Source organism: Eschrichtius robustus, chromosome 14 (assembly GCF_028021215.1).
Source record: "Eschrichtius robustus isolate mEscRob2 chromosome 14, mEscRob2.pri, whole genome shotgun sequence".
Taxonomy (NCBI): domain Eukaryota; kingdom Metazoa; phylum Chordata; class Mammalia; order Artiodactyla; family Eschrichtiidae; genus Eschrichtius; species Eschrichtius robustus.
Genome location: NC_090837.1, coordinates 27,629,320 through 27,645,377, shown reverse-complemented (window position 1 = coordinate 27,645,377; position 16,058 = coordinate 27,629,320). Strand labels below are relative to the sequence as shown.

Here is a 16,058-nt window from a genome sequence, read left to right as displayed (position 1 = left end):
GTTCCCACTAAAGAAACACTGCCTGAGATGACTCAGAATCCAAAGGAACAAAGCCCGTGAAGAAACCCTGATCATCCACGCATGTCAGGAGACGTCAGGAGCAGAAGGTGTAGACCTCTGTACCTCTGATGGTAGATGGTCAGATGGTGGCTGTAAAATAAACACGTGTAAGATGGTCAAAGACAAGAAAGATAAAGAAAACATGAGGAAAGATTCGTATACTATCCCATGTATAAAAATTAAATCAAAATGGATTGAAGAACTAAATGTAAGAGTTAAACTATAAAACTCTTAGAAGAAAACATAGATGTGACCTTAGATTAGAAAACTATTTCTTAGATGTGACACCTAAAACACAAGCAACTAAAGAAAAAATAGAAAAATTGGGCATTATCAAAACTTAAAACTTTTGTGCTTCAAAGAGCACTGTCAGCAGAATGAAAGGACAACCTACTAAATGGGAGAAAATATTTGCAAATCACATCAACAGTAAAAAGAGTAATAACCCAGTTTTAAAATGGACAAAGGATTTAAATAGACATTTCTCCAGAGAAGATACACAAACAACCATAAGCACATAAAAAGACATTCAACATCATTAGTCATCAGAGAAACGCAAACCAAAACTACAGTGAACTACCACTTCGCACCCACTAGGATCCGTGATCAAAAAGTCAGATAATAAGTGTTGGTGAGGATGGGGAGAAATCAGGACCCTCATAGATTCTGGTGGGATTGTAAAATGGTTCAGCTGGTTCAGAGGATGATCTGGCGTTTCCATAAATGGTTAAGATAGAGTTACCATCTGAGCCAGCAGTCCTACACCTAGGTAGATACCCAAGAGAATTGAAAACATATTCATGTAAAAACTTGTACACAAAAGTCCATATCGGGGGGCTTCCCTGGTGGTCCAGTGGTTAAGAATCCACCTTCCAATGCAGGGGACATGGGTTCGATCCCTTGTCGGGGAACTAAGATCCCACATGCTGCGGGGCAACTAAGCCCTAGCACCGCAACTAGAGAGCCCGTTTGCCGCAAATACTGAGCCTGCACACCACAACTAGAGAGAAGCCTGCATGCTGCAACGAAAGATCCACATACCACAATGAAGACCCAACACAGCCAAAAAAAAAAGTTCATATCCGTATTATTCATAATAGCCAAAAAGTGGAAATATCCCAAATGTCCGTCAATTGAATGGATTTTTAAAATATGGTACATCCATACAATATATCAGTAATATTATGTGGCAATACTTGCATAAAAGGAATGGAATGCTTATACATGCTAAGTGAAAGAAGCCAGTCACAAGGGACCACATGTTATATGATTCCATTTATATTTAATTCCAGAATAGGCAAATCCATGGAGACAGAAAGTAGATTAGTGGTTGCCGGGGCAGGATGGGGTGAGTGCTGATGGATACAAAGTTTCTTTTTGGGATTATGAAAATGTGCAAGGCTTAGTGGTGATGATTGATGGCCTTATGAATATACTAAAAACTACTGAATTCTATACTTTAAAATGGTGACTTTTATGGTATGTGAATTATAGCTCAGTAAGGAATAATACACCATCAAAAAGACCAGATAGATTTGGAAATGAACCCAAAAATACTTTTGGAAAAGAAAAATAATAATCATTTCAGTTGAAGAGTCAGCGGAGGGAATTCCTTGGCGGTCCAGTGGTTAGGACTCAGTGCTTTCACTGCCAGGGGCCCAGGTTTCAATCCCTGGTCGGGGAACTAAGATCCTGCAAGCCACGCGTCCAAAAAAAAAAAACCTCAGTGGGCATATTTGACAGCAGAGGAGGCCCAGCTGAGGAACGCATTTGATCTGAGGAAATGGCCTGGGTGCTGCAGAGGTGAAGAGGTGGAGCCCACGGAGGAGAGTCTGGAGGGCAGAGAGTAGGGTCTGCGTGCACCTAACAGGAGTTCCCCAAAGAGGGCGGGCTGTGGGGCATTGGTCAAGAGGGAGTGGCCGATGTTTCACAGGCTTAAGCAAGTATTGAAATCTCAGTTTTGGAAATGGAGTGAGGTCTGAATAGCCAGAATAAAACACAATCTCCACCTTAGTGAAACCACAGGGCACCATAGCTAGGAATTCCTTCTGTTCACTGAGGAAGGATGTTCACCTTGCAGGTCTCCATGGCCCTTATCGCTGTCAATTCCTAGCTCTCGGGGAGTGCCAGACCCTGCTTTGAGAAGTGCAGAGGCTACCCCTTGAATCGGGCTGCTAGAGGGCAAAGTCTTGATGCATGACCTGGGCCCTGATGTCACCAGGGATTGTCCCTCAGTAGCTGTGTTACCCACATCTCATAAGGCCTTTCAGCCACACATACAGCTCCAGCAGGAACTATAGAATAAGGGCTCATCAAGTTTGCCATTCTCAGCTTCTCCCTTGAAAAGGCAGTGAATAAATAAAAGAATCAACAACCCAAAAAAATAAGAAAGAAAGTGGCAGTGAGTGAGTATTCACTTAGGGCCAAGCTTCCTGCTTCCGAGGCAGCAGGAGGGTCTGGTATCAGGCACGGTAAGTTCACCTCCTGAACATTCCTCTTGCTTCAGCTGTTTATCCCTCCCTCCCTCCTCCCTGAATAACTGAAAACCACTGATCTTTTTACTGTCTCTACAGTTTTGCCTTTCCTAGAATGTCATATAATTGGAAACATACTGTACCTAACCTTTTCAAATGGGTGTCTTTCACTTAGTAATATCCATTTAAGGTTCTTCCATGCATTTTCATGGTTTGATAGCTTATTTCTTATTATTACCAGATCTTATCCCATTGTATGGATACACATAGTTTGTATGTACCACAGTTTAAGCATTCCCCCCTTGAAGGACATTGTGGTTGCTTCCATTTTTTGGCAATTATATGGAGATGATGTATAAAACTGCTATCAGTAGTCACGTATAGGTTTTTGTGTGAATATATGTTTTCATCTCCACTGGTCAGATACCTAGGAGTGCAATTGCTGGTTGGTATGGTAAGACTAGGTTTAGCTTTGTAAGAAACTGCCAGACTGTCTTCCAAAATGACTGCAGTCCCACCAACAGTGAATGTGTTCCTTTGATCCACATCTTTGTTGGTGTTTGGTATCATCAATTTTCTGGGTTTTAGCCATTCTAATAAGTGTTTAGTGGTATCTTGTTTTAATTTTCAATTGCTGAATGACATATGATGCTGAACATCTTTTCATACACTTATCAGCCATCTCATCTTTGGTGAGTGCCTGTTCAGATCTTTGTTCATTTTTTTTAATTGGTTATTTCTTACTGCTGAATTTTAAGAATTCTTTGTATATTTTAGATACAAGTCTTTATTCAGGTAATGTGATTCACAGATATTTTCTCCCAGTCTTTGATTTGGCTTTCCATTCTCTTGACAGTGTCTTTCTCAGAGCAGAAATTTTTGATGTTAATGAAGTTCAACGCATTAGATTTTTTTTTTTCTATCATGGATCATGCTTTTGGTGTTGTATCAAAAACTCATTGCCAAACCCAAGCTCACCTAGACTTCCTACTGTGTTTTCTTCTGAGTTCTCATTTTATAATTTTGCATTTTACACTTAGATCTATGATCCATTTTGAGTTAACGTTTGTGAAAGATGTACGGTCTGTGTCTAGATTTAGTCTTTGCATGTGGACATCCATTTGTGCCAGCACCATTTGTTGAAAGATTATTCTATGTCTTTGCCTTTATCAAAGATCAATTGACTACATTTGTTTAGATCTATTTTGGGGCCTTTTCCTTTTCATATAAACTTTAGAATAAGTTTGTTGATACTACAGTATAAGTTCCTGGGATTTTTATTGGGATTCAATTGAATCTCTAGATCAAGTTAGGAAAAGTTGACATCTTAACAATATTGAGTCTTCCTATTCATGAACATAGAATATGTCAGTTTATTTAGATCTTTGATTTCTTTCATCGGAGTTTTGTTGTTTCCCTCATATAGAATTTGTACATATTTTGTTATATTTCTATCAAATTATTGCTCTTTTGGCACCAGTATAAGTGGTATTGTGTTTAGAATTTCAAATACCACTTGTTCATTGCTGGTATATAGAAAAGTAATTGACTTTTGTATGTTAACCTTGTATCCTGCAACCTTGGTATAATTGCTTATTAGTTACAGATTTTGTTGTTGTTGATTCTTTGGAATTTTCTACAATGACACAGTGTCATCACTGATGTTTTTATTCACTGAACACAGTTTTATTCTTCCTTCCCAATCTTTATACCTTTTACTTCCTTCTCTTGTCATACTGCATTAGCTAAGACTTCCAGTACAGTGTTAACAGTAAGTTTTTTGTGTGGTTATTCTTTATCAAGTTAAGTTCTCTATTTCTAGTTTGTTAAGTTTTTATCATTAATAGATGTTTGGTTTTGTCATATGCTTTTTCTGCATCAGTTGATATGGTCATAAGGTTCTTCTTTAGTGTTGTTGGATGTGGTGGATTATGGTAATTGATTTTTGAATGTTAAATCAGTATGCCTACCTGGAATAAATCCCATTTGGTCATGGTGTATAATTCGTTTTATACATTGTTGGATTCAATTTGCTAATATTTTGTTGAGGATTTTTGAATCTTTGTTCATGAGAGATATTGGTCTGTAGTTCTTCTTTCTTGTAATCTAGTTTGGATATCAGGGTAATGCTGGCCTCATAGGAGTTAGGATTTATTTCCTCTGCTTCTGTTTTCTGGAACAGATTGTGGAGAATTGGTATAATTTCTTTCTTAAATGTTTGATAGAATTCACCAGTAAAACTGTCTGGGTCTGGTGCTTTTTTTCTTGGAAGATTATTAATTGTTGGTTAATTTCTTTAATAGATACAGGTCTATTCAGATTATTTTTCCTTGTGTGAGTTATGTGGATTTTTTTTTTCAAAGAACTGGTCCATTTTAACTAAGTTATCAAATATATGGGTATAAAGTCATTCATAATATTCCTTTATGATCCTTTTAATGTCTATGGATGGGATCAGTAGGGAGGGCCCCCTTTCATTTCTTTCTTTTTTTATTGATATGTACTTGATTTACAATATTGTGTTAGTCTCACACAGTGTATTTTGTGTAGCAAAATCATTCAGTTATATATTTTTTGGATTATTTTCCATTATAGGTTATTACAAGATATTGAATATGGATCCTTGTGCTATACAGTAAATCCTTGTTGCTTACCTCCCCTTTCATTTCTTTTTTTTATATAAATTATTTATTTTATTTATTTTTGGCTGCATTGGGTCTTTGTTGCTGCACGCAGGCTTTCTCTAGTTTCAGTGAGCGGGGGCTACTCTTTGTTGAGGTGCGCAGGCTTCTCATTGCGGTGGCTTCTCGTTGTGGAGCACGGGCTCTAGAGCACAGGCTCTAGAGCACAGGCTCAGTAGTTGTGGCGCACAGGCTTAGTTGCTCTGCGGCATGTGGGATCTTCCTGGACCAGGGCTTGAACCTGTGTCCCAGCATTGGCAGGCGGATTCTTAACCACTGTGCCACCAAGGAAGTCCCTCCCCTTTCATTTCTGATATTAGTAATATGTGTCTTCTCTCTCCATTTCTGATTAGCCTCACTATAAGTTTATCAATTTTATTGATCTTTTCAAAGAACCGACTTTTTATTTCATTGATTTTTCTCTATTGTTTTCCCTTTTCAATTTCATTGATTTATGCTCTAATTTTTACTATTTACTTTATTCTGCTTGCTTTACATTATTTTGCTTATTATTGCATTAATATTATTTTTATTTACTATTTATAATTATTTAATATTATTTTATTTTTTATTATTTTTATTATTAATTTTCTACTGCTTGCTCATCTTTTTCTCATTCCTAAAGGTGAAGTTATTTCAGGTCTTTCTTTTTTTCTAATTTATGCATTCTCTGCAATAAGTTTCCCTCTAAGCACTGCTTTCACTGTATCCCATAAAATTTGACATTGTGTTTTCATTTTCATTTAATTCAATATTTTAGAATTTCTTTTGAGACTTTTTCTCTGATCCATGTGTTATTTAGAAATGTTGTTTAATCATGAAAGATGTGTGAGTTTTCTGGCTTTCTGTTTTTGATGTCTACTTTAATTCTGTTGTGGTCTTGAAGCATACTTTTGTATGATTTCTGTTCTTTTATATTTGTTAGAGTATGTTTTATGACCCAGAATATGGTCTATACTAGTGAATATTCCATGTGATCTTGAGAGTAATATGTATTCTGCTATTGATAAATGAAGTATTTTATAAATGTCAGTTAAACACAATGAATGATGGTACTGTTCAATTAATTATGTCCTCATTGATCTTCTGTCTGCTGGATCTGTTGATTACTGATAGAGGTATATGGAAATCTCCAGCTATAATAGTGGACTTGTCTGTTCTCCTTCCAGTTCTATCAGTTTTTCCACATGTATTTTAACACACTCTATTGTTAGATGTATGCATATTAAGGATTGCTATGTCTTCTTGGAAAATCGACCCTCTTATCATCGTATAATGCCAGTCTTTATTCTTTTTTTTTTTTAATTTATTTATATTTATTTTTGGCTGTGTTGGATCTTTGTTTCTGTGTGAGGGCTTTCTCCAGTTGCGGCGAGCGGGGTCCACTCTTCATCGCGGTGCACGGGCCTTTCACCGTCCCGGCCTCTCCCATTGCGGAGCACAGGCTCCAGACACACAGGCTCAGTAGTTGTGGCTCACGGGCTTAGTCGCTCCACGGCATGTGGGATCTTCCCAGACCAGGGCTCGAACCCGTGTCCCCTGCATTGGCAGGCAGATTCTTAACCACTGCGCCACCAGGGAAGCCCGCCTGTCTTTATTCTTGATAATTTTCCTTACTCTGATGACTGCTTTGTCTGAGATTAATACAGCTACTCCAGCTTTCTTTTAATTAGTGTTAGCGTGGCATGTCCTTCTCCATCCCTTTTTTTAAAGAGTAGACTTATTTTTTTTTGAACAGTTTAAGGTTCACAGCAAAACTGTACAGAAAGTACGGAGAGTTCTCATATACCCCTCTGCCTTAACTGTTGACATCCCACATCTGAGTGATACATTGGTTACAACCAATAAAACTACACAGACACATCATTATCACCCAAAGTCCATAGTTTACATTGTGTTCACCTTTGGTGTTGTGCATTCTGTGGGTTTGGACAATGTATAAGGACATGTATCTACCACCATAAAGGTATCATACAAAATAGTGTCACTGTCCTAACAATCCTCTGCACTCTGCCTGTTAACCCCTCTCTCCTCCCAACCCCTGGCAATAACTGATTTTTTTTTTTTTACTATTTCCATAGTTTTTTGTTTTCCAGAATGTCATATAGTTGGAACCAACCTTTACTTTTAATTTATGTGTCTTTATATTTAAGCTGAGTTTCTTGTAGACAACATATACTTGGGTTTTCTTTTTCATTCTTTTTGTCAGTTTCTTTTAATGGTATATTTGGAATATTTATATTTAAAGTGGTTATTGACATAGTGAATTAATATCTACCATATTCTTAACGATTTTGGTCTCCCCCTTTTTCTTCTGCCTTCTCTGGTTTTAACTGAGCATGTTTTTGGTATGATTCCATTTTCTCTCTCTTATATTATCTCTTAGCATTATCTAAGAATATCTTAGATAGTAAGATAATGTATCTCTTCCATTGTCTCTCTTAGCATGTCAACTGTACTGCTTTTTAAATTTTTTTTAGTGGTTGCCCTACAGTTTGAAATAAACATTTATAACTAAGTACACTTTCAAATAATGTTATAATACTGAAGGGTAGTGCAGGTGCCTGTTAACAAAGTATTCCCAATTCTTTCTTTCCAGGACATATAACATTGCTACTGTTTATTTATTTCACTTATCATCCAATACATTGTTGCTGTTACTAGTTTGAGCAAGAAGTTATCTTTTACTTCTGTGTGTGTGTGTGTGTGTGTGTGTGTGTGTGTGTGTGTGGCCTGTGGGATTTTAGTTCTCTGACAAGGGATTTTTTTTTTAATATGATTATGTTCTATTTTTTATTTCTTATTTAGAGAATGTGATTTGTTCTTTTTTAAAATTTATTTATTTATTTATTTATTTATTTTGGCTGCACTGGGTCTTTGTTACAGCACTCGGGCTTCTCTAGTTGCAGCACTTGAGCTCTAGAGCTCACGGGCTCAGTAGTTGTGGCACCCGTGCTTTGCTTGAATGGTTTCTGAAAAGAGGTCTGTTGTAATCTTTACTCTGTCCCTTATTAGCTGAAGTATATTTTTCCCTCTGCTTCTCTCAAGAGTTTCTGTTTGTCTTTGGTTTGCTGCAGTTTATGTTATGTGTAGGTAGGTGTGGATTTTTTGGTATTTATTCTACTTAGTGTTCTCTGAGCAGCTCAGATCTGTGGTTTGGTATCTTTCATTAATTTTGAAAAAGTCTTAGCTATTATTATTATTATTAAATTCTCTCTGCTTATATGATCCATCTGTTCTTGTGTGTTGTCCAGATTTTTCCATTAGAGCCCTTAACATATTAATAATAGTTATTTAAAAATCCTGGCCTCATAATTCCAAAATTGCTGCCATGTCTGACTCTGGTTCTGATCCTGCTTCATCTCGAGACTGTGTTTCATTTCGGGTTTTTGTTTGATTTTGTTTTGCCTTTTATCATGTCTTGTAATTTTTGTTGAAACCTGGACATAATGTACTAAGTAATAGGAACTGGGGGTAAAAGGTCTTTAATGTGAGGTTTTGTTTACCTGGTAAGAATTAGGTCTTGTTTACTGTCTCCTGAAGCTGCAGGTGTCAGAGGCTTCCATTTCCTCTGGTGTCCTTGCTTTTCTCTCCCTGTTTTCCTTGAGTTTCCCTAGAAACTCCTTGTTAAATGGAGTCTGTGTCTTGCATTTCTCTTAGTTGTGATCTAGTGTTCTTATTACACAGGGGCCCTGTTGATTTTGTGAGGTATTGGGGAGGAGAAGCACTCTCTAGTCTCATGATTAAGTCTCTTATGTTGTTGTTGGGCCAGAGTCCCTTGGCCTATGACCTTCAGGAGAGTTTCTTAGTGCGTGTGGAGGGGAGCTAGGCTGGAGTTGGTTGATTGCCCTGCCCCCAGGTCACATCATACTCAGTAAAGTAATTTTCCTCGGGGGAAGGCTTTTGTTAAGGAGAACAGGACTCTGGGTGTGTTTCAGAGTGGTTGCTTTCCCCTTCCTCAGCCCAAAGCATATGGGAGGAGCACTCCATTCCTGATCTCCACCCATGACAACTGGTGGAGCTCCTGGAGGTAAAACTAACACAAGTGTGGGTGCCCTCCTCCCTCCCTGGTGGGGCTCCAGGCGGTTTTATGTCTTTGCCTTGTCTCCAGTTGTCAGGGCAGCGGTTTCTCTGGTGGGTCTAAGAAGAGATGTTGGTATACAGGTTTTCAGTTTTCCTCTTATTTTAGGAGTGAGAATGACAACTCCCAAGCTGTTTGCATCTTACAGCCGAAACCAGAAGTCCTCTCCTACTTTTTTAATTTATTAACTTTTGGAGATGAGTATGGATTTTATTGATTATCATGAAACTAGTATTCCTGTGCAAGAGCCACGGGTGTCTGTGTTTGTGCAGGTTGAAAGAGCAGAGCCTTGTGAAAGAGCTGCGGCCCCGGGATGTCCTGGAGAGCAGCAGTGACAGCGATGAGAAGGTCCCTGTGACTAAGCCCTCCTCGCTTTCCAAGCGGAAGCTGGAGCTCGAGGTGGAAACGGTGGAGAAGAAGAAGAAAGGGCGGCCTCGGAAGGACTCGCGGCTCATGCCCATGTCCCTGTCTGTGCAGGTGAGGCTGGCGGGCCAGTGCTGCCCCCGGCCCACCTCCTGAGCTCGGTGTGGGGGCCTGCATATGCCCTGGGGAAGAAGGGGGGCCCCGCGTGCCTCATCAGTGTGGGGACAGCTGGCATGGACACGTATACCTCCAGAACTGCCCCTGACCCACCCGGAGTCCTTGAGCCCCACCCTGGGGTCAGCTGCCTCGTCTCTGCAGTAGGGGTCTCTGTAGCGATCATCTACCCTCACAGAGGGTGAAAATGCCCGGGTAGTAGGCCCAGCCTCACCTCTGGTGACTCACCTTTACCTGGCACTGCCCTCCAGTGCCGGGCAGGGCTCAGGGACATCTCTGCTCTTGCAGTCCCCAGCTGCCCTGACTGCAGAGAAGGACGCCGTGTGTTTGTCCGTCCCAGCAGCTGCGCTGAAGCTGCCCATGCCGGGCCCCCAAAGAGCGTTCACCCTGCAGGTGAGCAGGCCTCCGCCTCCCTCCCTCCCGAGACTGCACATTCTTTTTGTCCGCCTGCCCACCCCCACCCCCTGGGAGGTGTAAACCCTGAATTGTCACAGACTTGGGGCTGCTTTCAAGTGGCTCTCCATCACCTTCTGGGGGAAGTTGTGGCTGAGCAGAGCAGCCACCCAATCTTAACAAGATGGCTGGCCTCTTCCTTGGGACCCCTCAATTCCCCAGCCCCCACGCCTCTCCTCCATGTCTTTGCCCTCCATCTTCTGGGTGCCCAGCTCCTTCAAGACCTGTCCCAGGTGTTCCTTCTCCTGGAAGCCTCCTCGATCTCCACTGTCGGCCGTGGGCTCAGCCCATGGAACCGTGTGGCACTGGTCTGTCTCTTGACCAGCCTGCTGGCCCGTCCACTTCCCAGTGCCCAGCGTGGGGTCATCATCAGGGCCTTTCAAGGTCTCGAGTGGAAGCTTCTAACTACAGGCTTGTTCAAAACACAGATCTACAGCAAGTAGTTCTTTATTCCCAGAGGCCCTCTGGCCGCTCATCCCAGCACCCGTGCCAGGCCTTGCACACACCGTCATCTCCCACCCTCTATACCTCAGCTCAGTTTCATGTCCTCGGGAAACCTTTTAGAACCCCACATGCAGGTGGGCTGCACACTGCCCCAGCCCAGGCTGCCCCTCAGGGCTGCCAGAGGGCAGGTGGGCAGGTCCTTCTGGGTCTAAGGGTGGGGCCCCCTGTTTCTTCTCGCACAAATCCCCCTCCCAAACTCAGCCGGCCCCCCTCACCCCAGGGCCTTCCTTGCGGAGTGCTGTGTGGGGCTGCTCTTGGTTTCTGGGGGCCCAGCCCCCAGCCACAGCCGGCCCTCCACCCCAGCTCACCCGCTGTGTGGCCACACAAGTACGAACCATGCTGTGTGGCCACACAAGTACGAACCGCTCACCTAGGTCCCACGTGGGGTATCTGCCTGTCAGCTCCCCAGACACAAAACACGAGGCTGAGCCCGTGTGGAGTTGGTGCTGAACTGCACACATCTCCCCACGCTTTTCTGGGGACCCTCCTGTCAGTGACACTGGGCTCCAGTGTGCATGCCAAGGTGCACTGCCAAGGAGCTGGAGAGCCTAAGGGCTTTCCAGACCTTTCCTCCAAGTGCCAACACAGCCTCTGTTCTGGCCAAACCTGACAGTCTTTGAAGATCCTTCAGTTAGGAGTCAGGAGACCCATGTCCCCCCGAGCGGGCTGGGGTCCTTCTGTGCCGTGTTCTCTTGGCCGGTTGCTTGCCTTCTCTGCATCCTCCCTTGTGAGAGGAGGTGGTGGGATCCAGAGGCTTCGAGGTCTTTAGCTGTGACACCGATTCTCTGCTCCACTGCACAGAGGACAAGGTGGACACCAGCTCCTGGGACTTGCCCTGCCCTGGGGGCTGCACGTTGGGACCTCTGGCCCCCTGTCCTGCCCTGTGACCACCCCCACCCCCAGCCTGCTGTTGGCCGGCAACTCTGTCCACCCTTGCGTGTCCTTCCCCTGTCCGTGGCCCACGTCTGAGGCCACTGCTGCTGAAAACGTTCTGTTTGCTTCTCTCCCCCAGGTGAGCTCTGACCCCTCCATGTACATAGAGGTGGAGAACGAGGTGACGGCCGTGGGGGGCATAAAGCTGAGCCGCCTGAAGTGCAGCCGGGAAGGGAAGGAGTGGGAGACGGTGCTCACCAGCCGGATCCTCACCGCTGCCGGCAGCTGGTAAGAGCAGGGGTCTCCACCCCACCTGCCTTTAACGTAAAGCAAGACCCCGCACTGTGCTGTGGGGCACCGGGCTGTCCTGGGAGGTGGCCTGTCTGAGGGAGGCCTACGCCCAGCCTCGCTCGGGACTGAGCTGGTGCCTGAGTCATCCGAGTCCCTGGGACACCCCTTGAAGGTGGCACCATCATCCCCGTGTTACAGGAGAGGAAACTGAGTCCTGGAGGGTCACCTAAGCCCCTTGGGCATTCTAGTCGGATTCCTGAAGTCTCCATTTCCAGGCCGAGCTCTGCCTGCGTCTCTCTGACCTTGGCTGGCCTTTTCTCTGGACCCCAGGTTTTCATCCAAGGAAGTCAGCATGGATTTCTGACTGTCCTCTGAGTCCCAAGGCCAGCCCTTTCCAGATCTGCCCTTTTGGGGGAGACCTGAATTCGGTGGTCCATCACCTAGTGTCTTTCCACCACCCCTGGAGGTGGCCCCGCACGTGCTCCATCTGGAAAGAGGACCTGGGGACATATGGCCCCAGTCGGGACTGTGTTCTCAGTACCCCTACGAGGGTCTTACAAAGCTGTCAGCTTAGATGTGGTCGTTTTCATTAGGCCCGGAATCCTTTTTCATGAGGCTGCATGTGAAACACTCTCACAAATGTCTGTGACCCTGGCCCTGAGCGAGCCAGGTGCTGGGCCTGGACGGAACCACCGTTCTGTTCCTCCCTCCATCCCCTGGGGCTCCCCCTTCGTCCCTGGTCCCAAGGCAGCCGGCACGCCCCAGCTGGGGGCCAGGTGTGTCAGCACAGCCTCCCCGTGTGACCTAGAGGCTGCCGGGGAGTCCGGCCAAGCGGCCAGCCAGGCCCCAGCCCAGCGTGCAGACCTGCCCCCCGCGCCACAGCTCCAGAGGTTCGGCATCCCTGGCAGCGGGCCGGCTGCAGGTGCGCCCTGACCACAGGGACGAGCAGACAGAACACGGACCCACTGCCTCTTCCTTGGCTGACCTCGCTGTGAGCTGGCTGCCAGTGCAGACCGTAGGCGCCGGCTGGCAGCCCAGAAGTGATTTGGAGCAGGGCTCCAGTGGGCTGCTGGGCCGGACCTTGCTGTGCTGGCTGCACACCTGCTCCCACTGCCTGGGGTCTGAGGCTCTGGCCTCACTCTAGGCTCGCTCTCACCCCAGGGGGCCCCACTAAGAAGGCAGAGCCTGCTTGTGCCGGGCACAGCCAAAGGGCCTAGTGGACGCTCAGAGGAGAGACATGAGACTGCGCCGACACACTTGTGGTGAAGCCTTTCTCGCTCAGGGAGCGACATGTCTCTCCCACCCCGGTCTCGAAGGCCTTCTGAGCACAGCTGGGTGCCCCATGTGGGAGACGCACCCTGTCGTCCCCACATTCCCCCTGGCCTGTCTGGGCAGAGGCCTCCCAGGGCCCCTCTGGCTGGTCTCAGCTAGGAGACTGTCGGGGGGATGCTCTGCAGCTGCTCCCAAACAGTGAGGACTGCTTCCTGGCTCACTGTCAGGGCCGCTGGTCCTCGGGCACGTGCTCCCTGGGGGCAGTTCCGTGTGAGCCCAGAAAAGCCTGAGCCACCGCATGGGGGCGAGGACTCCATCTCCAGGCAGAGGTCTCCAGTAGGCACCATCAGCTCTGCCGCCCGGCCTGGCTCTGTCCCTGCATCTCGGGGCCACCAGAGCTCCCAGCCTCCCTGACGCCAGCCCCCTGCTCCCCCAGTGACGTGGTGTGTGTCGCCTGTGAAAAGCGGATGCTGTCCGTGTTCTCCACCTGTGGTCGCCGCCTCCTCCCTCCCATCCTGCTGCCATCCCCGATCTCCACCCTGCACTGTACCGGCTCCTACGTCATGGCCCTCACCGCCACAGCCACGCTGTCCGTCTGGTGAGAGGCAGGGCGGGAGCGGCTGTGTGGGTGCCCCTTGCTGCAGGGAGGGTCGCCCCACCGGCACACAGGCCCTTGGGCCCGGCTGGAGGGTGAGCTGCTCCTGTCTCCCCCAGGGATGTGCACAGGCAGATAGTGGTGGTGAAGGAAGAATCCCTACACTCCATCTTGGCAGGTGAGCCTGGCAGGGGGCCGCCCCATCCCTGGGGTGGGGTTGGGGACGGGCAGCTCAAGTCCAGGTCTGGCACAAAGGGCCCCGCTCAGCCGAGACGGAGAGCAGGCTCTGGGGTCCCGTCTGCGTGGCTAGGTCTGTGGGAGCCATGAAGCCCGCTGACGAGAATACGCTGGAACCCCTTCTTGGTGTCTCCCTAGGAAGTGACATGACGGTGTCACAGATCTTGCTGACGCAGCATGGAATCCCCGTGATGAACCTGTCGGACGGGAAGGCCTACTGCTTCAACCCATCACTGTCTGCGTGGTAAGCACACCGCCCTGAGCCCTGCCCCTTGGAGGGTCCATCTGAGCCAGAACCCAGCACAGCCAGCAAGGGCCCCGCCTGGCCCACTTCTGCTGGGAGTCTGGCCAGAGTGGAGGCTGCAGTGCAGCCCCCATCCCTGCCAGCCCCCTGCCTCTCTGCCCTCAGACCCGTGCACAGGGACGCTGTCCTTCCCCTCCACTGTTCCCCGGGGTCACTTTGTCTGGAGCAGACATTTGAACTTTTATGGTTGTCGATGAGTAGTTCCAGCCTGGCCTCCGTAGGTGCCGTCAGCCTCACGGCAGCCTCATCCGGCCCTGCTGTTTTTTTTTGTAGCTGAGTCGGAGCCGAGGGGCACCTCCGACTGGCTTGGTGCATTAGTGGGGCTGCACTGTCACTCACCACGTGTGAGGTCTGTACTTTTGCTCTGTCCATTTTGGAGTCCCTTTCTTTATTTGTAAAACCTCTTTTTTTTTTCTGCCGCGCTGCATGTCTCGCAGATCTTAGTTCCCCAACTAGGGATCGAACCTGGGACCCCTGCATAGGAAGCATGGAGTCCTAAGCAGGGAAGTCCCTGTAAAACTTCTTTGTACATCAGAGATCTTAACCCAGAGTTAGAAGGGTGTACCTCGTGTACCAGCCGATCAGAAGTTTTCTCCTGGGCTTCCCTGGTGGCGCAGTGGTTGAGAATCTGCCTGCTAATGCAGGGGACACGGGTTCAAGCCCTGGTCTGGGAAGATCCCACATGCCGCGGAGCAACTAGGCCCGTGAGCCACAACTACTGAGCCTGCGCGTGTCGAGCCTTGCTCCGCAACAAGAGAGGCCGTGATAGTGAGAGGCCCGCGCACAGCGATGAAAAGTGGCCCCCGCTTGCCACAACTAGAGAAAGCCCTCGCACAGAAACAAAGACCCAACACAGCCAAAAATAAATAAATAAATTTTAAAAAAAGAAGTTTTCTCCTGCCTGCGCCTTGCTCCTTCAGGCCCAAGTGTGCCGCCATCCAGCCTGTCTCTGTTAAGGGTTGCCGGACACAAGTTTATCCTCAGACTGAGATTTCTTTCTTGAGTTAAAAAAAAAAAAAAACAGCAACCCTCAAAATCCCCACTCCCTGCTCTTCCAAATTGCAAAATATCGTGTATTGTATGTGATTAGTATAATAATGGGAACAAGCTGGTTATTTGAGAAGGGAAATGTGGACTCTGTAGGCACCAGGCTGTTTTTAAATTGTGTGAAGCATCCAGAGAATGTGAAGCACTGATGCCTGGAATGCTGTGTGAGCTCTGGGAGGCTGGATGCTGGGGACTCCTCAGCCAATTCGGAGGGCCGCGGCATGTGGGCTCCCAGGCAGACTAGCATCCCAGGCATACTCGCTCCCCGCCCCCAGGACCTGACACCCGGGGCCAGAGTGTTCAAGTAAGGAGGCCCCACATGGGCATACAGGGACCTCGGCTCCCTCAGTGCCCCTCGCCGCCTGCCTCTGCTGGGCCTCCTGGTTTCCCTGAGTTCCGCTCCTGCCTTTGCCTCCCCAGGAACCTGGTTTCTGACAAGCAGGACTCCCTGGCCCAGTGTGCAGACTTCAGGAGCAGCCTGCCATCCCAGGACGCCATGCTGTGCTCGGGACCCTTAGCCATAGTCCAGGGCCGCGCCTCCACGTAGGTGACCCGGATACAGGGGAGGCATCCAGCTGGCTTTGTGGACGTTGTCCCTCCGAGGCCTGCCTTCTGACTGCCTGAGCCCAGCGGCACTCACAGGGCTGGG

At 47.2% G+C, this 16,058-nt stretch overlaps 1 protein-coding gene across 5 annotated transcripts in view; it reads left to right on the top strand.

Annotated features, from left to right (window-relative positions):
- Positions 1-16,058, top strand: part of HIRA (histone cell cycle regulator) — a 74,433-nt gene that overhangs the window by 44,704 nt on the left and 13,671 nt on the right. For all 5 annotated transcript variants that reach the window (XM_068563373.1, XM_068563372.1, XM_068563374.1 and 2 more), the window contains 7 exons: positions 9,569-9,773; positions 10,122-10,226; positions 11,803-11,951; positions 13,663-13,824; positions 13,941-13,999; positions 14,197-14,302; positions 15,830-15,952. In XM_068563373.1, coding sequence (XP_068419474.1) covers positions 9,569-9,773; positions 10,122-10,226; positions 11,803-11,951; positions 13,663-13,824; positions 13,941-13,999; positions 14,197-14,302; positions 15,830-15,952 — 909 coding nt within the window. The remainder of the gene's footprint in view (positions 1-9,568; positions 9,774-10,121; positions 10,227-11,802; positions 11,952-13,662; positions 13,825-13,940; positions 14,000-14,196; positions 14,303-15,829; positions 15,953-16,058) is intronic.